General features: G+C 42.4%; 1 protein-coding gene across 6 annotated transcripts in view; it reads left to right on the forward strand.

The window, feature by feature from the left end:
* Window positions 1-25,126, forward strand: part of TRPM3 (transient receptor potential cation channel subfamily M member 3) — a 1,089,849-nt gene that overhangs the window by 944,078 nt on the left and 120,645 nt on the right. For all 6 annotated transcript variants that reach the window (XM_077249054.1, XM_077249055.1, XM_077249056.1 and 3 more), the window contains one exon: window positions 22,252-22,389. In XM_077249054.1, the coding sequence (XP_077105169.1) occupies window positions 22,252-22,389 (138 nt within the window). The remainder of the gene's footprint in view (window positions 1-22,251; window positions 22,390-25,126) is intronic.

Below are 25,126 nucleotides of genomic sequence, written 5' to 3' on the forward strand. Positions count from 1 at the left end.
GCGTAGCAAGAAAAAATCAAAATGCCAGACTTACTGTTTTTTTTGTCACTGCAACATTGCATTAAAATGCAATAACAGGCGATCAAAAGACTGTATATGCTCCAAAATGGTATCATTAAAAATGTCAGCTCGGCAGGCAAAAAATAAGCCATCACCCAAAAGGAGATCATGAAAAATGGAGACGCTACAGGTATTTGAAAATGGTGCATTTTTTTTTAACAAAGATTGGAATTTTGTTTTCATCACATAGTAGAAAAGTAAAACAAAAAGCCACTGTGGGATTGCACTTTTTTTTGCAATTTAACCGCACTTTAATTTTTTTTCCCGTTTTCCAGTACACTATGTTAAAACCAATGGTGTCGTTCAAAAGTACAACTTGTCCCACAAAAACAAGCCCTCACATGGCCATTTTACTAAAAAAATAAAAAGTTATGGCTCTGAGAATAAGGGGAGCAAATAATGAAAATGCAAAAACAGAAATACCTCTGGTCGTTAAGAGGTTAATCACAGAATCATAGAATGGTAGAGTTGGAAGGGACCTCCTGGGTCATCTGGTCCAACCCTCTGCTCAAAGCAGGATTCACTAAATCATCCCAGACAGATGTCTGTCCAGCCTCTGTTTGAAGACTTCCAGCCTGTTCCACTCATTGATCACCCTAACTGTCAAAAAGTTTTTGAATATCTATTCTGTGTCTCCTCCCATTCAGTTTCATCCCATTGCTTCTAGTCTTTCCTTGTGCAAATGAGAATAAAGATGATCATTCTACAATGTGACAGCCCTTGAGATATTTGTAGATAGCTGTTAAGTCTCTTCTCAGTCTTCTTTTTTGCAAGCTAAACATTCACAAATCCTGTAACGTTCCTCATAGGACATAGTTTGCAGACCACTCACCATTCTGGTCACTCTCTGAACTTGCTCTAGTTTGTTGATGTCTTTTTTAAAATGTGGTGCCCAAACCTGGACACAGATGAGGTCTGACCAAAGAGGAGTAGAGGGCAATAATGACTTCACGAGATCTAGACTGCAGGCTTCTGTTAATACATCCCAGAATTGTATTTGCCTTTTTGGCTGCTGCACTACACTGTTGACTCATGTTCAGTTTATGATCTACTAGTATACCCAAGTCTTTTTCACATGTGCTGTTGCTTATCCCTATTCCTCCCATTTTGTATATGCTTTTTTCATTTTTATTGCCCAGATGTAGTACTTTGCATCTTTCCTTGTAAACACTATTCTGTTAGTTGCTGCCCACTGCTCCAGTTTATTTATATCTTTTTGAATCCTCTCTCTCTCTCTTCTCTAGTATTAACTATCCCTTCTAGCTTTGTGTCATCAGCAAATTTTATCAGTGTACCCTCAATTCTTTCATCTAAATCATTGATAAAGATGTTGAACAATACAGGGCACAGGACAGAACCCTGTGGTACCCCACTTGAGACATTCTTCCAACTGGAGGTGCAGCCATTTACGACCACTCTTTGAGTCCGATCATTAAGCCAGTTATGAATCCACCTAACAGTTGCTTTGTCCATTCCATACTTAGTCATTTTGTCAATAAGGATGGTGTGAGATACTTTGCCAAATGCTTTACTAAAGTCAAGATATACTATATCTACAGCATTTACCTGATCCACCCAGTCAGTGATTCTGTCATTGAAAGAAATTAAATTAGTCTGATATGACTTATTAGTTACAAACCCATGCTGATTCTGGTTAATCACTTCATTCTTATCCAGGTACTTACATATACATTCACCGGCCACTTTATTAGGTACACCATGCTAGTAACGGGTTGGACCCCCTTTTGCCTTCAGAACTGCCTCAATTCTTCGTGGCATAGATTCAACAAGGTGCTGGAAGCATTCCTCAGAGATTTTGGTCCATATTGACATGATGGCATCACACAGTTGCCGCAGATTTGTCGGCTGCACATCCCAAAGATGCTTCATACAAGGCAGGAGGGATCCATGCTTTCATGTTGTTTACGCCAAATTCTGACCCTACCATCCGAATGTCGCAGCAGAAATCGAGACTCATCAGACCAAGCAACGTTTTTCCAATCTTCTACTGTCCAATTTCGATGAGCTTGTACAAATTGTAGCCTCAGTTTCCTGTTCTTAGCTGAAAGGAGTGGTACCCGGTGTGGTCTTCTGCTGCTGTAGCCCATCTGCCTCAAAGTTCGACGCACTGTGCGTTCAGAGATGCTCTTAGGCCTACCTTGGTTGTAACGGGTGGCGATTTGAGTCACTGTTGCCTTTCTATCAGCTCGAACCAGTCTGCCCATTCTCCTCTGACCTCTGGCATCAACAAGGCATTTCCGCCCACAGAACTGCCGCTCACTGGATTTTTTTTCTTTTTCGGACCATTCTCTGTAAACCCTAGAGATGTTGTGCGTGAAAATCCCAGTAGATCAGCAGTTTCTGAAATACTCAGACCAGCCCTTCTGGCACCAACAACCATGCCACGTTCAAAGGCACTCAAATCACCTTTCTTCCCCATACTGATGCTCGGTTTGAACTGCAGGAGATTGTCTTGCCCATGTCTACATGCCTAAATGCACTGAGTTGCCGCCATGTGATTGGCTGATTAGAAATTAAGTGTTAACAAGAAGTTGGACAGGTGTACCTAATAAAGTGGCCGGTGAGTGTATGTTGTTTAATAATTTGTTCGAAGATCTTTCCTGGTATAGACGTCAGACTCACCAGCCTATAGTTCCCTGGGTCCACCTTCTTCCCCTTTTTGAAGATAGGAACAACATTTGCTCTTCTCCAGTCTTCTGGGACTTCTCCTGTTCTCCAATAATTTTCAAAGATTATGGTTCAAAAATTTCTTCTGCTATCTCCTTCAGTACTCTGGGGTGTAATTAATTTGGACCTGGAGACTTCAATTCATTTATGTTAGCTAAATGTTTCCTCAGTCACTATCTTTCTGTTTATAGATATTCTGGATATGTCATACAGTTCCAGAGATATGGTCCTTTTTATTCAGTGCTAGTTTTTGTGGTCTTAACCAGTGGGGCATTGCTCACAGGTTTATTATAATACAGAGCAACCTAAAGACACATGCCAGAGAATTCTGTGAGTTATGACCCCTGTCACCTTCATATTGAGCATAGGAATGTGGCTTCTCTATGAAATGGAAATCAAGGCCAAGGGAAGAAGAGCTGAAAATCTCTTCCATACGTTCAATGACCCCTCCACACTGAGTAGAGGGTCTGTAATGCAGCCACCTCCTCTGCTGTGGTCAGTATGAATAGGAAACAACAGACTTGTGTGGCCAATGTCCCAGACTATGTGGGGCCTTGTTACCAGATATAAACATTGGAATTTACTTGGACCCATTGAAACGTCTGACTAACGTGAAATGACCATCATCCGTGATTGCACCCGCTCCCCTGTACCCATGTGTTGTTTTACCTGATTAAAGAAGAATCATTGCAACTCATCACTGTGTGCCACTGTTTCCTGTTATTCTTGATTGGACTTGTAGGTACTGTAGATGTGGGAGACATATTTTCAGGATCGTGGCGCAGTGCCGAACACAATGCAGTCACTTGAATTACTGTGTGGGTTGCCCATTAGTAAATATAGGAAAACTGACTGAACAGCAATCTAGTCTGAACTGGTGCATAACCAAAAAAGACATATAACAAATAGATAAATGGCTGCACTCAATTTTACTGTGCTAAAGCAAGGAAATTGCGATACATGAAATGTGAATAGCATAATGGCTTGGGAAATCTATGAAAAAACACATGAGATGCTTAGCACAAGATTTGGCCAAAAATTGTGAGCCCATCCACCAAACGTCAAGGTACTCTCAGATCGGATGCGTACCTGACCTGTCTGCCTAGTGTGAACACTTACCTATGGCTAATAACATGGTAAAGCCTGCATTTATAGGAAGGTCGGAACCAACTGTGTTTGGATGTAATTAAAATCACAGCATGGTGAAGGGCGGGGCGTTCAAGTCAGAAAATATAGTACATAGTAAATATAGGAAAACTGACTGAACAGCAATCTAGTCTGAACTGGTGCATAACCAAAAAAGACATATAACAAATAGATAAATGGCTGCACTTAATTTTACTGTGCTAAAGCAAGGAAATGTGCGATACATGAAATGTGAATAGCATAATGGCTTGTGAAATCTATGAAAAAACACATAAGATGCTTAGCACAAGATTTGGCCAAAAATTGTGAGCCCATCCACCAAACGTCAAGGTAATCTCAGATCGGATGGGTACCTGACCTGTCTGCCTAGTGTGAACACTTACCTATGGCTAATAACATGGTAAAGCCTGCATTTATAGGAAGGTCGGAACCAACTGTGTTTGGATGTAATTAAAATCACAGCATGGTGAAGGACGGGGCGTTCAAGTCAGAAAAAATAGTACATAGTAAATATAGGAAAACTGACTGAACAGCAATCTAGTCTGAACTGGTGTCTAACCCCAAAAGACATATAACAAAGAGATAAATGGCTGCACTCAATTTTACTGTGCTAAAGCAAGGAAATGTGCGATACATGAAATGTGAATAGCATAATGGCTTGTGAAATCTCTGAAAAAACACATGAGATGCTTAGCACAAGATTTGGCCAAAAATTGTGAGCACATCCACCAAACATCAAGGTAATCTCAGATCGGATGGGTACCTGACCTGTCTGCCTAGAGTGAACACTTACCTATGGCTAATAACATGGTAAAGCCTGCATTTATAGGAAGGTCGGAACCAACTGTGTTTGGATGTAATTAAAATCACAGCATGGTTCAAGTCAGAAAAAGTAGTACATAGTAAATATAGGAAAACTGACTGAACAGCAATCTAGTCTGAACTGGTGCCTAACCCAAAAAGACATATAACAAATAGATAAATGGCTGCACTCAATTTTACTGTGCTAAAGCAAGGAAATGTGTGATACATGAAATGTGAATAGCATAATGGCTTGTGAAATCTATGAAAAAACACATGAGATGCTTAGCACAAGATATGGCCAAAAATTGTGAGCCCATCCACCAAACGTCAAGGTAATCTCAGATCGGATGGGTACCTGACCTGTCTGCCTAGTGTGAACACTTACTTATGGCTAATAACATGGTAAAGCCTGCATTTATAGGAAGGTCGGAACCAACTGTGTTTGGATGCAATTAAAATCACAGCATGGTGAAGGGCAGGGCGTTCAAGTCAGAAAAAATAGTACATAGTAAATATAGGAAAACTGACTGAACAGCAATCTAGTCTGAACTGGTGCCTAACCCAAAAAGACATATAACAAATAGATAAATGGCTGCACTCAATTTTACTGTGCTAAAGCAAGGCAATGTGCGATACATGAAATGTGAATAGCATAATGGCTTGTGAAATCTATGAAAAAACACATGAGATGCTTAGCACAAGATTTGGCCAAAAATTGTGAGCCCATCCACCAAACGTCAAGGTAATCTTGGGTTGCCCATTAGGCCAGAATTAATATTGGCCAGATGGATGAAGTTGTACACGCCATGTTCCATTTGTATAGAAAGCTAGAATTTTGATAGGAAATATGATATTAATATCTTCTGCCTGCGATCTCCAGGGAGACAGATATTTTTAAGATCGGGGATCTTATAATTTTTGGTACCTGACTCCATCTGAGGTCATCGGTGGATGTAGGTGGGAGTTATTGTTACCTGATGAAAGCAGGTTCTGGCTTAGAATCCATATCCTGCACTGTAAAAACTGAGCTATTTTCTAAATGGAGTGCTCCCCTTTGTAAGATCAGTGCCATTCCTATGACAACAGGTTTAGTAACTTTCTTTTGTTCAACCTTTTAATTTTTAATATAACTGTATATACTATATTGTCTTGTCCCTGTTGTAACATCTCCTGTACATTTTTATAAGCAATGCCTAATTGTTGGATTAAATATATAAAATGTAATAGCTTCATTCCTCTTACTCTATAAACTACACCCCTGAAGGCCTATGAGGCTCAACATTACCACTAACGGGCGTCCAATCAGTCTGTAATAAAAAGTTAGTGGTGGCAGATAATTTTCCTTTGGTTGTTGGGGAGCATGGCGGAGACTGTTTCAAAGTTTATATATATATATTACCATGTGTTGGATTCTCCCTGGATGTTTGCTGGTAATTATTGGAATCAGATGTCTATATACTATACTTTCACTGTGAAAGAGACCAATAACCTGACTGTAACACTAGTCACTCCTCAAAGACAAGCCTTGATGCTGTGTAATCAAGAGTTCCGAGGTCAGATACCAAGAGAGCTCGTCATAAACAAAGGGGTAAGACAAAGGCATAGTCAGGTCATAGTCTGAGCTCAGTATTACACCAAGGTAGCGAATCAAGACAGAGGGGCTAGGCAAACTGATGATCAGAACATGATGATGCTAAAAACATACAACTCTGCCCTTCACCTCTCCAAACAAACCTATTTCAACACCCTCATCACCTCGCTGTCAAATAACCCTAAACGTCTCTTTGACACTTTCCAGTCCCTACTCAACCCAAGAGAGCAGTCCCCAACCACAGATCTCCGCGCTGACGATCTGGCCAATTACTTCAAAGAAAAAATTGACCACATTCGACAGGAAATCATCTCCCAATCTCTTCATACCATGCACTGTCCTCCCTCCCCCACTGCATCTAGTTCACTCTCTGACTTTGAACCAGTTACAGAAGAAGAAGTAAGCAGGCTCCTTGCGTCTTCTCGCCCGACCACTTGCACCAGTGACCCCATTCTGTCACATCTCCTCCAGTCCCTTTCCCCGGCTGTCACCTCTCACCTAACAAAAATATTCAACCTTTCCCTCACTTCCGGTATTTTTCCCTCCTCATTTAAGCATGCCATCATACATCCATTACTTATAAAACCCTCCCTCGACCAAAATTGTGCCGCTAATTATAGACCTGTCTCTAATCTTCCCTTCATCTCTAAACTCCTCGAACGCTTGGTCCACTCCCGTCTTACCAGCTATCTCTCAGATAACTCTCTTCTCGACCCTTTTTAATCTGGCTTCCGCTCTTTACACTCTACTGAAACTGCCCTCATTAAAGTCTCTAATGACCTACTAACAGCTAAATCTAATGGTCACTACTCCATGCTAATTCTCTTGGATCTCTCCGCAGCATTCGACACTGTGGATCATCAGCTCCTCCTCACTATGCTCCGCTCCATTCGGCCTCAAGGATACCGTTCTCTCTTGGTTCTCCTCCTATCTCTCTGACCGATCCTTCACTGTATGTTTTGCTGGTTCCTCCTCCTCTCACCTTCCCCTTACTGTTGGGGTTCCTCAAGGATCAGTCCTAGGCCCCCTCCTCTTCTCTTTGTATACTGCCCTGTTGGGAATTCTATTTTTGGGCTCCCTCTAGTGGTCACAAGCGGTACTGTGTAGTGTTGTCTTTCTGCAGGTTGGCTGCATCAGCTGGTTCGTTATCCTTGGTTGGTTTCCTATTTAGCTCACCTGGAGACTCAGTTCCTTGCCTGCTATCAATGTATTCAGTGCTCTTCAGATTCCTTGTGTCTACCTTGCTCCCAGTCTCTCCAAGACAAGCTAAGTTTTTGTTTGATCATTTTTTGATTATCAGTGTTCATTATGTTTTTAGTCCAGCTCGCTAAAATGTGATTTCCTCGCTTGCTGGTTGCTCTAGGGGACTGAGTTTCTCCCCCCACACCGTTAGTTGGTGTGGGGGTTCTTGAAATCTCAGAGTGGATATTTTATAAGGGTTTTTTACTGACAGCATAGATTCCTTTTTCTATTTTCTGCTATCTAGTATTAGTGGGCTTCATTTGCTGAATCTGCTTTCACCCCTGTGTATCTGCCTTCCTCTTACCTCACCGTTATTATCTGTTGGGGGCTTCTATATCTTTGGGGATTATTTCTCTGGAGGCAAGAGAGGTCTTTTCTTTCTCTCTAGGGGTAGTTAGTTCCTCAGGCTGGCTCGAGACGTCTAGGATTTTTAGGCACGTTCACCGGCTACTTCTAGTGTGTTTGGATAGGTTCAGATTTGCGGTCAGTCCAGTTTGCCACCTCCCTAGAGCTTGTCCTATGTTTGTTACTTAGCTGGAGTAATTTGTGATCCTCAACCACTAAGGATCATAACACTGCCCCTATTGGACAAATAATCAGTAGATTTGGTTTCCAGTACCATCTCTATGCTGACGACACCCAATTATACACCTCTTCTCCTGTTATCACGCCGAACTTTTTAGAAAACACCAGTGATTGTCTTACCACTGTCTCTAACATCATGTCCTCCCTCTATCTGAAACTGAACCTGTCAAAAACTGAACTCCTCGTGTTCTCTCCCTCTACTAACCTACCTTTGCCTGACATTGCCATCTCCGTGTGTGGTTCCACCATTACTCCAAAGCAACATGCCCACTGCCTTGGGGTCATCCTTGATTCCGAGCTTTCATTCACCCCCCACATCCGATCACTGGCTCGCTCTTCTTATCTGCATCTCAAAAACATTTCTAGAATTCGCCCTTTTCTTACTTTCGACTCTGCAAAAACTCTTACTGTCTCACTTATTCATTCTCGTCTGGACTATTGTAACTCTCTACTAATCGGCCTCCCTCTTACCAAACTCTCCCCGCTCCAATCTATGCTGAATGCTGCAGCCAGGATCATATTCCTCACCAACATTTACACCGATGCCTCTACCTTGTGCCAGTCATTACACTGGCTACCCATCCACTCCAGAATCCAGTACAAAACTACTACCCTCATCCACAAAGCACTCCATGGCTCAGCACCACCCTACATCTCCTCTCTGGTCTCAGTCTACCACCCTACCCGTGCCCTCCGCTCCGCTAATGACCTCAGGTTAGCATCCTCAATAATCAGAACCTCCCACTCCCGTCTCCAAGACTTTACACGTGCTGCGCCAATTCTTTGGAATGCATTACCTAGGTTAATACGATTAATCCCCAATCCCCCCAGTTTTAAGCGTGCCCTAAAAACTCATTTGTTCAGACTGGCCTACCGCCTCAATGCATTAACCTAACCATCCCTGTGTGGCCAAATAAAAAAAAACAAAAAAAACCATAATCAGGTTCCTCTCATCATGTTCTCATACACTTTATGCAGTTAATAGCCCTCTGTGTCTGTACTGCTACATACTTAGGCAGTTAACTGGTTCATGCTTTACATGAACACCCGAGCCTTACACTATGGCTGGTCCAAATAACTAAAGCAATTGTTACCATCCACCTCTCGTGTCTCCCCTTTTCCTCATAGTTTGTAAGCTTGCGAGCAGGGCCCTCATTCCTACTGGTATCTGTTTTGAACTGTGATTTCTGTTATGATGTAATGTCTATTGTCTGTACAAGTCCCCTCTATAATTTGTAAAGTGCTGCGGAATATGTTGGCGCTATATAAATAAAAATTATTATTATTATTATTATCAGAAGCAAGGTCAAAGGTTGGGTAACAATAGATCTGAAACTGAGCACAGGAACACAAGGCGCGCAGACACAACCAAACATAAGCTACAGCTGGCAGTATTTGGAAGCAGAGTCAACTAAATAGCCAGAAAATCACTCCGAATAGGAGACACATGAAGGAAACCCTGCATGCCCTGGCCTTGATTGGGCAGTGAGACTGTCACTCAACACACTGACAGCTCAGCGCGCCCCAACCTCCAATTGGACGACTGAGCTGTCCATCATCATACTGACAGCTTAGCACACTTCTGTCCTACATTGGATGGCTGAATTGTCACTCTCTGCATCCAGACACACTGATAGGAGGAATTGTGACAATGATTAGTAGCAATAGTAGATGTTGCCTTGTCCATCATTCAATCATCAGTTAATTGTGTGATTGTCCTAACAATTGGTGGCAGTGGTGGGATATCTTCCTGATCTCTGCGCCCCCCATAGGTAAAGACCATAAAAGTTATCACTGAATAAAAAGTCCTATATCTTTGGAACCATATGGCGGATTATAAAAATAAAAATAAATAAATACTCCAAGGACAGGAGTGCAAGGGGAATGAAATGATAGAAAAAAAATTGGTCACTTTTGACCTGGTGACATGTCCACTTTAAGTAATCACTGTCAGTTCAATAAACTTTGCATAAATCAATAGTGCAAGCAAATCTAAAAACATTTTGTAATGTATCTTAACAGGAAAACAGGCTGATGAAGAATGATGGTCACAGAACGATCACCGTAGATCAATCTGTCCCCAAACAGCATCATGTTATCAGCAGCACATCTGCAGTTTACACTGGGCGATGTGCTGCTGAGGACAATGATTTCTGTTCTTCCATAAAGAATTAGTGATGGACGTACCTGTGGATGTCATGGTCCACCGGGTTCGCCGTACATTTTAAAAAGGTTCGGTTCTTGTACCAGCACGGTAGCCAAACTCGAACCCAAGCCCGACCCCCATTGAAATGACTGGGGGGTCCAAACTTCCGGTGTTTTCCACGCGTTCAACTGTGTGACAGAGGGAGAAACAGCAGCTCTAATTGGCGTCAACCTTTCAAGTTTCCGCCGGTCAGAGCGCCGTCGTTCCCATGCTGTCATGACAATGTGTGAGTCAGCAGCTGTGACCGACGGTAAAAAAGGTTACTACTAAAGTACTACTCTCATCATCATACGCCCGGTGTTAGTGATAGCAGCAAGAACAGGCGTATGATGATGAGAACCTTTATTAGCCGGCAGCTATGCAATAAATAAATAAATGGTGTGGGGTCCCCTCTATTTTTGCTAACCAGCGCAGTCAAAATCAACAGCTACGGGCTGCAGCCCTCAGCTGTCAGCGTTATCTTGTGATTATCAAAAATAGAGAGGTCCCAAGCCGTTTTTTAAATTAGTTAAATAAATAATTTAAAAAACAGCGTAGGTCCCCCGTATTTTTGACAATCAGCCAAACTAAAGCACATAGCTGGGGGCTGGCATTCTCAGACTGGGAAGGGTGCTATCACGCTGGGTGAGGGAGAAGCTAGGTTCCCCACACCGGAAAGAGGGTGGCTGAGCCCAAACACTAGAAAATGAGAGAGTGGAGACCCCTAGGCAGACCTGACAACATCCTTTTTTCCCTTACGTCCCTAAATAAATTATGCACCTATCAGCAAGCAGGAATCTAATCCCGGACTGCCCCTAGCAATAGGCCCTGGATAGTGAGGGGACAGGATAGCATTAGTCAGCCCCCACTACAACTAAAGACAAAGCAGGAAGACAAATGATGGAGTACACTTAGCTTGAGACAACACAAAAGAACTCATGCCAACAAAACCTCCAAGAGGCTCCAAGAAGAAACTAGTCAACTTCTAGCACTTCCAACAGACAGAGGTAAATAGAGCTATCACCGGCATCTTGCTGAAGCGACTAAAATTATTTAAACCTGCAGCAAGGGTGTGTTAATCAGCAGCAGATGGTGGATATCACTGCTAGGTTCTAGAGGGAGAAAGATATCAATCCACAGCAGAGATGCAAGATCCAGAATGTGCCTGCAGAGCCAGATGCAGTGACCTTCTACAGCCAGATCCAGAATGACTGTTGGTCACACCTGACACACCTGTGACAGGTGCATGGATATTGGCCCTCCCCAGCCTAAAAATAGCAGCCTGAAACTGTCTGTTTTTCCTGCATTGATTAAGAATGAAAGAGACCACAGGTCATTTTTTTTTTTTAAATTTATTTATTGCACAGGGTCCGGCTGGTAAATACTCTCATCAGACTCGCCTGCTCTCGTTGCTGTGAGTGAGACCAGGTGTAGGATGATGAGAGGAGTACTCTCATCAGTTGACGTGTGTGACTGGCAGTAACTTTTTTACCGGCAGTCAGAGTGCTGGCTCAAACGCTGTCATCTTTGTGACAGCATAGGAACCGCAGCACTCTGACTGGCAGTAACAAACTTACCGCCAAACAGAGCCGGTGTTTCTCATGCTCTCACACAGATGACAGAGGGGTAACGATGGATATTCGGGCTGCTGAACCCGAACAGTAATATGGACTTCAGGGAGAAGTCCGTGATCGAGGTCCATGCACGGACACTAGGTATTCGGTATGGACCCCGAACTTTACTACCATTCGAGTGTGCCCATCCAATCATCTCCTTAATTTGCAGCATTTTGCTCATTCGTTGGGCTGACATATAGTTGTGTGAAAAAGTGTTTGCCCCCTTCCTGCAGCAATAAAGCAAATAAGCAGCAATAAACTGATTAAGCCCTTATCTTTTATAAATAAGCCTTCTGAGCATGCTCTAATGGCAAACATCATTGTAAAAGAAGGCAGAGGAGAGCAGCAGTGACATCACATTGTGAATAGTAGATTCTGTGTTATCTACCTTACATAAAGGTGGAACCTTTCATTGTAGTCCTGTCTGTGATTACAAGGAGTCTGCTGAAAAGTCCTCAGAATAGAGCTTAAGGCTAGTCTGAAGATTGCAAGATTTCTGGGGGTTTTTAACACAGATATAGAAATGGAAAATTGAAACAATGGATTTAATATAAAAATCTGATTTAAACACTAGGTCATTTTATCATGACTCATTCACTTTAATATTAGATAAAGATAACCCAAGAAAAACACAAAATGTCTCTTTTTTTAAATAAGGATATTATTTACTGAATGAAAAAAGCTGTTCAATTATACCTGGCTCTACGTGAAGAACTAATTGATCATTAGCTTCTAAATCAACCACTTAACCAATCTTAATTAACAATTTGGTTAAATTTCACAGTGACACTCAACCATAACTACTGCCAGATCTTAAATCTATTACTTAAATAAAACCTGACTGACAATGTGAAGCTGGGTAGAAGGTCTCAAAATGCAGCATATTCTAAAGAGCTTGATATACAGATGCCTAACCAAGTCACTGAAATCTTCCAGTCTGGTTACAAAATTATTGCTAGGTCTCTTGGCCTCCATTGAGAGTCATTTATACACAAATTAAAAAAGTAGAGAATAGTGATGAGCGAACTTACTCAGATAAGGTGTTATCCGTAGTGTTGAGCGATACCGTCCGATACTTGAAAGTATCGGTATCGGAAAGTATCGGCCGATACCGGCAAAGTATCGGATCTAATCCGATACCGATACCCGATACCAATACAAGTCAATGGGACACCAAGTATTGGACGGTATCCTGTATGATTCCCAGGGTCTGAAGGAGAGGAAACTCTCCTTCAGGCCCTGGGATCCATATCAATGTGTAAAAGAAAGAATTAAAATAAAAAATAGGGATATACTCACCCTCCGACGCAGCCTGGACTTTACCGCCGTAACCGGGAGCCGTTGTACCTAAGAATACGCGCTTGAAGGGCCTTAGATGAGGTCACTGCGCTCTGATTGGTCCGTAGCGGTCGCGTGACCGCTACGCGACCAATCACAAAGCCGTGACGTCACCTAAGGTCTTTCAAGCGCTTGAAATACCTTAGAAGACGTCCGCAGCTTCTGATTGGTCGCGTAGCGGTCGCGTGACCGCTACGCGACCAATCACAAAGCCGTGACGTCACCATGGCCGTAACTTATCCGGCCATGCTCGGGTGCTAGCAGAGTGACTTTGGCGTGCTTGAAGAATATGTGCTGTTGAACAGCCATGAGACATGCAGCTATGTTCACTTGAACCCTTGTTAGCACCAGAGCATGCTAGGATAACACGTTATTCGAGCATGTTAACTCATCACTAGTAGAGAACAGTAGTAAATTTTCCCAGGAATGACCAGCCTACAAGAATTCACTAAGAGCACAATGTTGACTCCATGAGGTCACAAAAGAACCCACATGAACAGCTAAAGAATTTCAGGCCTTATTTGCATTAGTCAGAGAATGGCAAGGTGAAAGCCACAGCTGACCAAAAAGAACACAAAGGCATATCTCGAATGTCCAAAAAAATACCTGGATGACCTCAAAGACATTTAGCATAATATTCTGTGCACTGAGGAGCCAAATGTGGAACATTTTGGAAGACACGGGTCCCATAAAATCTGGTATAAATCTAATACTGCATTCCACCATAATAACAACCTGACCTGCCTAATTTGTAATAATTGATGAAGCCAGGAATTCTCTCTATCAGAAAATTCTGAAGGAGAATTTCCACCCGGCAGTTTGTGACTTAAGGTTATCAATTGGGAAAATGATCTACTTCTCGATGGCTGAAATTAAACAAAATTATGGTTTTGGAGAAGAGTCAAATGGCCTGAATCCCATTGAGATGTTGATATAAAATAAGCAGTTTATACTCGAAAATCCTAGAAGGTAGCTGAAGGGAAACAATTCTGCAAAGAATGGTCCAAAATTCCCATGTAGTGATTGCTGTGTTGATGCCAAGGTTGGAACAGCAAGCTTGGACAGCACAGTGTCTCAGCGGTTTCCACTGTGGCCTTGCAGCACTGGGGTCTTGGGTTGAATCCCGCCAAGGACAACATATCATAAGGCATTTAAGTGGGATTCCTTGCAGACTTTAAAGACATATTAACCCCTTAACGACCACCGATACAAATTAAAACGGTGGTCTTTAAGGGGCCTTATTCCCTCACTGCCATTTTACATTTTAAAACAGTGAACAGGAAAAAGGCTATAGCCCCTCCAGGACCAGTCTTTCCAATCCGCAATCACGTGTTCGCCATTATTATTCAATGAATAATGGTGATCATACAAAAACGTGTGCATACTATTAAATTTTTTTCTCTTTCTTCTGGCATGATTTTACACGTCAGTGGATAGAGAAATTAGGTCCCCAGCCCCCCCTCCCCCGGTTCCTTTGCATCTCTCGGTCTCTCCAGCTCCGTCCCCGAAACCTCCATCAACTCTTCCTGGAAAAAAAATGTAGGCGCAGGCACATCGTGCCCACCAAGATCTGCCGGCTGCCACCTTGCAACAGCAGGGATTTTTCCTGTTGGTTCATTAATTTTGATCACTGTGATAGACCCTATCACAGTGACCAAAAGCCAATAATTATTATGTCATCCCCTTATTCAGATTACATTTTTTTATTTTACAATTTTTATTTCTTTTATTCTTTGTTATTAGGGTTAGGTGTCATGGTTCTCAATGGCAAGAGACCGTAGTAAAGCATACAAAAAGGACTAGCTCTTGGAAGATGGGAACTCGAGCTGACTGTGAGCTAAACCTACCGCACAACTAACAGTGGCCGGGTAGCGTGCCTACGTTTTATCCCTAGACGCCCAGCGCCAGCCGGAGAACTGACTGACCCTAGCAGAGGAAAATACAGACCTGGCTTACCTCTAGAGAAATTTTCCCCAAAAGGCAGACAGTAGCCCCCACATATAATGTCGGTGATTTTAGAGGAAATTGACATACGAAGTATGAAGATAGGTTTAGCAAATTGAGGTCCGCTTACTAGATAGTAGGAAGACAGAAAAGGGAACTACACAGTCAGCTGAAAACCCTTTCAAAACACCATCCTGAAATTACTTTAAGACTCTAATATCAACTCATGACACCAGAGTGGCAATTTCAGCTCACAAGAGCTTCCAGCCTCAGAAATATTCAAACACAGAGAACTGGAACAAAAATGCAAAACAAACTTAGGACTACAAGTCCAACTTAGCTGATAGTAGTCTAGGAGCAGGAACATGCAACAGAAAGGCTTCTGGTAACATTGTTGGCCGGCATAGAAATGACTGAGGAGCAAGGCTAAATAGACAACTCCCACATCCTGATGGAAACAGGTGAACAGAGGCGATGAAGCACACAAGTTCAGTACCACAAGTGACCACCGGGGGAGCCCAGAAACCAAATTCACAACAGTACCCCCCCCCCTCAAGGAGGGGGCACCGAACCCTCACCAGAACCACCAGGGCGATCAGGATGAGCCCTATGAAAGGCACGGACCAAATCGGAGGCATGAACATCAGAGGCTGTCACCCAAGAATTATCCTCCTGACCGTAGCCCTTCCACTTGACCAGATACTGAAGTCTCCGTCTGGAAACACGGGAGTCCAAGATCTTCTCGACAACGTACTCCAACTCACCCTCAACCAACACCGGAGCAGGAGGCTCAACGGAAGGCACAACCGGTACCTCATACCTGCGCAACAATGACCGATGGAAGACATTATGAATAGAAAAAGATGCAGGGAGGTCCAAACGAAAGGACACAGGGTTAAGAATCTCCAATATCTTGTACGGGCCGATGAACCGAGGCTTAAACTTAGGAGAAGAAACCTTCATAGGGACAAAACGAGAAGACAACCACACCAAGTCCCCAACACAAAGACGAGGACCAACACGACGACGGCGGTTGGCAAAATGCTGAGTCTTCTCCTGGGACAACTTCAAATTGTCCACCACATGCCCCCAAATCTGATGCAACCTCTCCACCACAGCATCCACTCCAGGACAATCTGAAGACTCCACCTGACCGGAAGAGAAACGAGGATGAAACCCCGAATTACAGAAGAAAGGAGAAACCAAGGTGGCAGAACTAGCCCGATTATTGAGGGCAAACTCCGCCAAGGGCAAAAAGGCAACCCAATCATCCTGATCCGCAGACACAAAACACCTCAAATAAGTTTCCAAGGTCTGATTAGTTCGCTCGGTCTGGCCATTAGTCTGAGGATGGAAAGCAGACGAAAAAGACAAATCAATGCCCATCCTAGCACAGAACGCTCGCCAAAATCTAGACACGAATTGGGTTCCCCTGTCAGACACGATATTCTCCGGAATACCATGCAAGCGAACCACATTTTGAAAAAACAGAGGAACCAGCTCGGATGAGGAAGGCAATTTAGGCAAGGGGACCAAATGGACCATCTTAGAGAAACGGTCACACACCACCCAGATGACAGACATCTTCTGAGAAACAGGGAGATCAGAAATAAAATCCATGGAGATGTGAGTCCAAGGCCTCTTCGGAATAGGCAAAGATAACAACAATCCACTAGCCCGAGAACAACAAGGCTTGGCCCGAGCACAAACATCACAAGACTGCACAAAACCTTGCACATCTCGCGACAGGGAAGGCCACCAGAAGGACCTAGCCACCAAATCCCTGGTACCAAAGATTCCAGGATGACCAGCTAACGCAGAAGAATGGACCTCCGAGATGACTCTACTGGTCCAATCATCAGGAACAAACATTCTACCAGGCGGGCAACGATCAGGTCTATCCGCCTGAAACTCCTGCAAGACCCGTCGCAAGTCTGGGGAAACAGCAGATAATATCACTCCATCCTTAAGGATACCTGTAGGTTCAGAATTACCAGGGGAATCAGGCTCAAAACTCCTAGAAAGGGCATCCGCCTTCACATTTTTAGAACCCGGTAGGTAAGAAACCACAAAATTAAACCGAGAAAAAAATAACGACCAGCGCGCCTGTCTAGGATTCAGGCGCCTGGCAGACTCAAGATAAATCAAATTCTTGTGGTCGGTCAATACCACCACCTGATGTCTAGCCCCCTCAAGCCAATGACGCCACTCCTCAAAAGCCCACTTCATAGCCAAGAGCTCCCGATTACCAATATCATAATTTCGCTCAGCGGGCGAAAATTTACGAGAAAAGAACGCGCAAGGTCTCATCACGGAGCAGTCGGAACTTTTCTGCGACAAAACCGCCCCAGCTCCGATTTCTGAAGCGTCGACCTCAACCTGAAAAGGAAGAGTAACATCAGGCTGACGCAATACAGGGGCGGAAGAAAAGCGGCGCTTAAGCTCCCGAAAGGCCTCCACAGCAGCAGGGGACCAATCAGCAACATCAGCACCCTTCTTAGTCAAATCAGTCAACGGTTTAGCAACATCAGAAAAACCAGTTATAAATCGACGATAAAAATTAGCAAAGCCCAAAAACTTCTGAAGGCTCTTAAGAGAAGAGGGTTGCGTCCAATCACAAATAGCCTGAACCTTGACAGGGTCCATCTCAATGGAAGAGGGGGAAAAAATGTACCCCAAAAACGAAATCTTTTGAACCCCAAAAACGCACTTAGAACCCTTTACACACAAGGAATTAGAGCGCAAAACCTGAAAAACCCTCCTGACCTGTTGGACATGAGAGTCCCAGTCGTCCGAAAAAATCAAAATATCATCCAGATACACAATCATAAATTTATCCAAATATTCACGGAAAATGTCATGCATAAAAGACTGAAAGACTGAAGGGGCATTTGAAAGACCAAAAGGCATTACTAAATACTCAAAATGGCCCTCAGGCGTATTAAATGCGGTTTTCCACTCATCCCCCTGCTTAATTCGCACTAAATTATACGCCCCACGAAGATCAATCTTAGAGAACCACTTGGCCCCCTTTATTCAAGCAAACAAATCAGTAAGCAGTGGCAAAGGATACTGATATTTAACCGTGATTTTATTCAAAAGCCGATAATCAATACACGGCCTCAAAGAGCCATCTTTTTTAGATACAAAGAAAAAACCGGCTCCTAAGGGAGATGACGAAGGACGAATATGTCCCTTTTCCAAGGACTCCTTAATATATTCCCGCATAGCAGCATGTTCAGGCACAGATAGATTAAATAAACGACCCTTTGGAAACTTACTGCCCGGAATCAGATCTATTGTACAATCGCAATCTCTGTGCGGAGGTAGTGAACCAAGTTTAGGCTCCTCAAAAACGTCACGATAATCAGATAAAAATTCCGGAATCTCAGAGGGAATAGATGACGAAATGGAAACCAAAGGTACGTCCCCATGAGTCCCCTGACATCCCCAGCTTAACACAGACATTGCTTTCCAGTCGAGGACTGGGTTATGAGATTGCAGCCATGGCAATCCAAGCACCAACACATCATGTAGATTATACAACACAAGGAAGCGAATAATCTCCTGGTGATCCGGATTAATACGCATAGTTACTTGTGTCCAGTATTGTGGTTTATTACTAGCCAATGGCGTGGAGTCAATACCCTTCAGAGGTATAGGAGCTTCCAGAGGCTCTAAATTAAACCCACAGCGTTTGGCAAAGGACCAATCCATAAGACTCAAAGCGGCGCCAGAGTCGACATAGGCGTCCGCGGTAATAGACGATAAAGAGCAAATCAGGGTCACAGATAGAATAAACTTGGACTGTAAAGTACCAATTGAAACAGACTTATCAACCTTCTTAGTACGTTTAGAGCATGCTGATATAACATGAGTTGAATCACCACAATAGAAGCATAACCCATTTTTTCGCCTAAAATTCTGTCGTTCGCTTCTGGACAGAATTCTATCACATTGCATAATCTCTGGCGCCTTCTCAGTAGACACCGCCAAATGGTGCACAGGTTTGCGCTCCCGCAAACGCCGATCAATCTGAATAGCCATTGTCATGGACTCATTCAGACCTGCAGGCACAGGGAACCCCACCATAACATCTTTAATGGCATCAGAGAGACCCTCTCTGAAATTCGCCGCCAGGGCGCACTCATTCCACTGAGTAAGCACAGACCACTTACGAAATTTTTGGCAGTATATTTCAGCCTCATCTTGCCCTTGAGACAGGGCCATCAAGGCTTTTTCAGCCTGAATCTCTAAATGAGGTTCCTCATAAAGCAACCCCAAAGCCAGGAAAAACGCATCCACATTGAGCAACGCAGGATCCCCTGGTGCCAAAGCAAATGCCCAATCCTGAGGGTCGCCCCGGAGCAAGGAAATTACAATCCTGACCTGCTGTGCAGGATCTCCAGCGGAGCGAGATCTCAGAGACAAAAATAATTTACAATTATGTTTGAAATTCTGGAAGCGAGATCTATCCCCGGAGAAAAATTCAGGCAAAGGTACTCTAGGTTCAGATATAGGAGCATGAATTACAAAATCCTGTAATCTTTGAACCTTCATAGCGAGATTATTAAAACCTGTAGCTAAACTCTGAGGATCCATTTTCATCAGGTGAAATCAGAACCATTCAAGGATTAGAAGGAGAGAGAGACGAAGGCTGCAGTAAGCAGAGATGCTAGTGAATCAACTAATGAGCAAACTCAGGAAAAAAAAAAAAATTCTCTGCAGACTTCTTTTCTCTCCTTTCTTCTGCCAATTATTTTAACCCTTGGCCGGCCAAACTGTCATGGTTCTCAATGGCAAGAGACCGTAGTAAAGCATACAAAAAGGACTAGCTCTTGGAAGATGGGAACTCGAGCTGACTGTGAGCTAAACCTACCGCACAACTAACAGTGGCCGGGTAGCGTGCCTACGTTTTATCCCTAGACGCCCAGCGCCAGCCGGAGAACTGACTGACCCTAGCAGAGGAAAATACAGACCTGGCTTACCTCTAGAGAAATTTTCCCCAAAAGGCAGACAGTAGCCCCCACATATAATGTCGGTGATTTTAGAGGAAATTGACATACGAAGTATGAAGATAGGTTTAGCAAATTGAGGTCCGCTTACTAGATAGTAGGAAGACAGAAAAGGGAACTACACAGTCAGCTGAAAACCCTTTCAAAACACCATCCTGAAATTACTTTAAGACTCTAATATCAACTCATGACACCAGAGTGGCAATTTCAGCTCACAAGAGCTTCCAGCCTCAGAAATATTCAAACACAGAGAACTGGAACAAAAATGCAAAACAAACTTAGGACTACAAGTCCAACTTAGCTGATAGTAGTCTAGGAGCAGGAACATGCAACAGAAAGGCTTCTGGTAACATTGTTGGCCGGCATAGAAATGACTGAGGAGCAAGGCTAAATAGACAACTCCCACATCCTGATGGAAATAGGTGAACAGAGGCGATGAAGCACACAAGTTCAGTACCACAAGTGACCACCGGGGGAGCCCAGAAACCAAATTCACAACAGTTAGGGTTGGGATTAGGCTAGGGTTATGGTTGGGGTTAGCTAGGGTTAGGGTTGTGGTTAAGCTAGGGTTAGGGTTAGGCTACAGTTAGGGTTGGGTTAGGTTTAGGGTTGGGTTAGCATTGGGGTTAGGATTTTTTTGAAAGTTAAAAAAAATGCTGATGACATGACGATTAGCGTTGAGCACAAGTGTTACTCTAGTTTGCTTCAGGGTTGCTCAAGCACCCGCGATACTTCTTGGTGCATACCAGAGCACCCTCATGCAAACTCGAGTAGCGCTCAACACTAATGACGACATATACAATGTGACGACCTAATGTTATCAAATTCTGTGTAGTACTTTTCAGTTAAAAATCCTCATTATACCCCTGGATTAAATTCTTGAGGGGTGTAGCTTCCAAAATAGGGTAATTTGTGGGAGGTTTCCACTCTTTAGTCAAACCAGAGGCTCTCCAAGCTCAACATGGCATCCTCTCTGTATTCCAGCCATTTTTGTGTTCAAAAAGCCAAACAGTGCTGCTTCCCTTCCAAGCCCTGCCATGTGCCCAAATAGTAGTGTTCCATCACATATGGGGTATCGACGTACTCAAGAGAAATTGCACAACAAATTCTGGGGTTCATTTTATCCTGTTTCCATTGTGAAAGTAAAAAATTTGGGGCTAAAGCTACATTTTTGTTTAAAAATATTCATTTTTTCCTTCCACGTTCCATTAATTCCCGTGAAGAACTTCTTGAATGCAGTTTTGAGGAGGATTTTGAGGGGTGCAGTTTTTAGAATGGTGTCACTTTTGGATAATTTCTGTCATATAGACCCCTCAAAGTCACTCCAAATGTGATGTGGTCCCTAAAAAAATTGTTTTCTAAATTTTGTTGGAAAATTGAGCAATTGCTGGTCAACTTTGAACTCTTCTAACTTCCTAAGCAAAAAAATATGTTTCAAAGATTATGCTGATGGAAAGTAGACATGTGGGAAATGTTATTTATTACCTATTTTGTGGGATATAACTATCTGATTTAAGGGCATACAAATTTAAAGTTTAACATTGCAACATTTTCAAATTATTTGTCAAATTTTCGATATTTTCATAAATATATCCAAATCATATCAACCAAAATGTACCACTATCATGAAATACAATATGTCACCAAGAAAACAATCTCGGAATTAGTGGGATTCGATGAAGTGTTCCAGAGGTATTAGCACATAAAGAGACATTGGTCAGATCTAAAAAATTTGGCCTGGTCAAGAAGGTCAAAATTATTTCTGTCACTGAGGGGTTAAAAGGGAATTTAGATTGTATTCCCAATGGTGAAAGTCATTAATGATGTTTTTAAAGTGCTTTTGGAAATTAAGCAACTACAATGAACAACTAGTTATTAATTTCAGGACGACAATTACTTTTTCACACGGGTAATATACAGTATGTTTTTAATAAATCTTTAGTTATAACAATGAATAAGTTATCTAAAACACAAACGTATAAAGAAGATTTTCACTAACTATTGTCCTACCAGATAATATTGTTGCACTATTTATAGGCAATGCTGGCCAGAGGCAATGGTGATACAGCCAGAAAGAAGGAAGATGATGAACATCAGCGGCATCGGCTCATACCATTGGGGAGAAAAATCTATGAATTCTACAATGCACCTATTGTTAAATTCTGGTTCTATACAGTAAGTGACCTTTCTATTATTAAAAAAGAATTGTCAACTACTTTTATATTGATGGCACCTGGCACCCCCACTGATCATCTCTTTTCACCCCTGATGGCAGTCAGATGCAAGTAGTATACATACTATAGATGTCACTAATCTGTCACTATTTGCTAGTAGAATGCAAAAAAAAGACATATTACACAATGCTCAAAGTTATTCCATACAATAATATTTTATTAATAATCATATAATAAAACAGTGACAATTTTAAAAAAAAAAGAAAATTAGCTCCAATGTGAGGAACACAAATAATACGGACTATCAACAAAAACACTCGTTTTTAATCATAAGCAATAAACACAACACAAATTAAGCTTTCAGCATAAGACCCCGTTCCTACACCCCAAAGCGCGTTTCATCCTCACTTCCTCAGGGAGCGTCACGCCCCCTGAGGAAGTGTGGACGAAACGCGCGTCAGGGTGTAGGAACGAGGACACGGACATCATACACTATGTAAGTAAGCTATTTTCAATATACAGACAGGAGCTTTGGCTAATTAGTGCCTCTATGTGTATGGGATATTTGCCTACTGATTGCATATGGTTACATAGCATTAGATATTTTGTTGTTAAACAACCCAGCACTATGGCACTTTAATTGGATTTTCTGGCAATGAATTGGTGCGTTGCCTTATGCTAAAAGCTTAATTTGAGGTGTGTTTATTGCTTATGATTAAAAACGAGTGTTTTTGTTGATAGTCTGTATTATTTGTGTTCCTCACATTGGATGTAATTTTCTTTTTTTTTTAAATTGTCAGTGTTTTATTATATGATTATTAATAAAATATTATTGTATCGAATAACTTTGAGCATTGTGTAATATGTCTTTTTTTGCATTTTACTAGCAAATAGTGACAGATTTTTGATTGTGGCAGTCTATTTATAACACAATGAAAATTATAGGATCACGAATTTGTTTGATATAAAGCTGATGCATATCGCCCAATTCAAGGGCTGCATGTAAATGGCACTGGCTGCATAATTTCTTCCATATATGTTTAACTCTGAAACACTGCAACGGTTCAGAGAAAAGCATAGTTTAATAGCTTCTGGACAAGGCTGTACAGGAAACTAGTTGGACAGGCGGGTCCCTGGTGGCTTCTCTCCGCCTTCTCTCCATGAGTGATAGTTCTCCCCCTATACATGCACACAGGGAGGGACCTGTCACTCCAAGGTAGCAGCAGGCAGGGAGAAGCCACCAGGGACCCACCGGTAGCTAATAAACTTCATGGTGTTTCAGAGAGAAACATAGTTTAACAGTTAAGTATATATGCCTGAAATCATGCAGCCAGCGTCTGATACTGAGCGTGGATCAGGCAGCATGGATCAACCCAAAATCACCAGGGTACGTGAACTTTTGATCAGGGTCAATTGGATGTTTTGGGTTGTCATTATGATTTAAAAAGAGAAAACACAATAGTTTGAAAATAAATGCCTTCACCCAACCATTAACCATGAGTGGAGAAAAAGCGGTGTTTTCATTCATATTCTCTGAAAAAAGGCCAAAAAAACAAAAATTCTGCCGGGGTATGTAAACTTTTGAGCACAACGTATGTGTATCTTTTCTGTTACCTTGTGAATAATATCTACCTATACTATGCCTAACATTTGCACTTTATCTTATTGATTGTTTACATACAACTCTGCCAAAAATTAAGAGACCACCACATCAAAACCCTATCATGGGCAGTCCATTCTCCAGACCTGAACCCCATTGAAAACCTCTGGAATGTAACCAAGAGGATGATGGATAGTCACAAGCCATCAAACAAAGAAGAACCGCTTAAATTTGTACGCCAGAAGCAGTGTGAAAAACTGGTGGAAAGCATGCCAAGACGCATGAAAGCTGTGATTAAATATCATGGTTATTCCACAAAATATTGATTTCTGAACTATTCCTGAGTTAAAACATTAGTATTGTTGTTTCTAAATGATTATGAACTTGTTTTCTTTGCATTATTTGAGGTCTGAAAGCACTGGGGTTTTTTTAATTTTGACCATTTTTCTTTGTCAGAAAAAAAATACAAAAATGATTGCTTGGAAATTCAGAGACATGTTGTCAGAAGTTTATAGAATAAAAGAACAATTTACATTTTACTCAAAAATATACCTATAAATAGAAAAAATCAGACAAACTGAACATTTTGCAGTGGTCTCTTAATTTTTGCCAGAGCTGTATATACAGGCACTAACCTCTCCATTGTGTCCACTTCCTGTTGCAAGTGGATTACAGGAGAAGCCATGCATACAAGGAAGAAGGTGTCTCCCAGTAATCCAGTGCACATGACAGAGCTTTGGTCAAACGCTAGCTGTACAGACATTCCTTTACGCAAGCGTGCACGATATTGGCAGAGCAGCCGCATATAGTCATACTACTGCGAAAGCGCAGAACACATCCCGGACAGCGCATGCGCCACCAGCGCACCTCAGCCAGCGGTACCCTGTCAGGCCTGACGATGCAGTCAGAGGCAGCATATTTTACTGCACAGGTGCTTTGCACACACTGGCGACACTCTTTTAGAAGAGCAGACAGCAGTCAGGGATGCCAGTGCAATACCCACACAGGTCCAGCAGAGGTGCAGTATAGACCCATATATGAGGCAGGCAAAGCACCATGACTAGGAGACTGGGAAAATTATAAAAAGACACCCAGTGTATTCCAGAACTTGTACACAGAAAGATCATAATTTGGGAAT

Source organism: Ranitomeya variabilis, chromosome 1 (assembly GCF_051348905.1).
Source record: "Ranitomeya variabilis isolate aRanVar5 chromosome 1, aRanVar5.hap1, whole genome shotgun sequence".
Lineage (NCBI taxonomy): Eukaryota > Metazoa > Chordata > Amphibia > Anura > Dendrobatidae > Ranitomeya > Ranitomeya variabilis.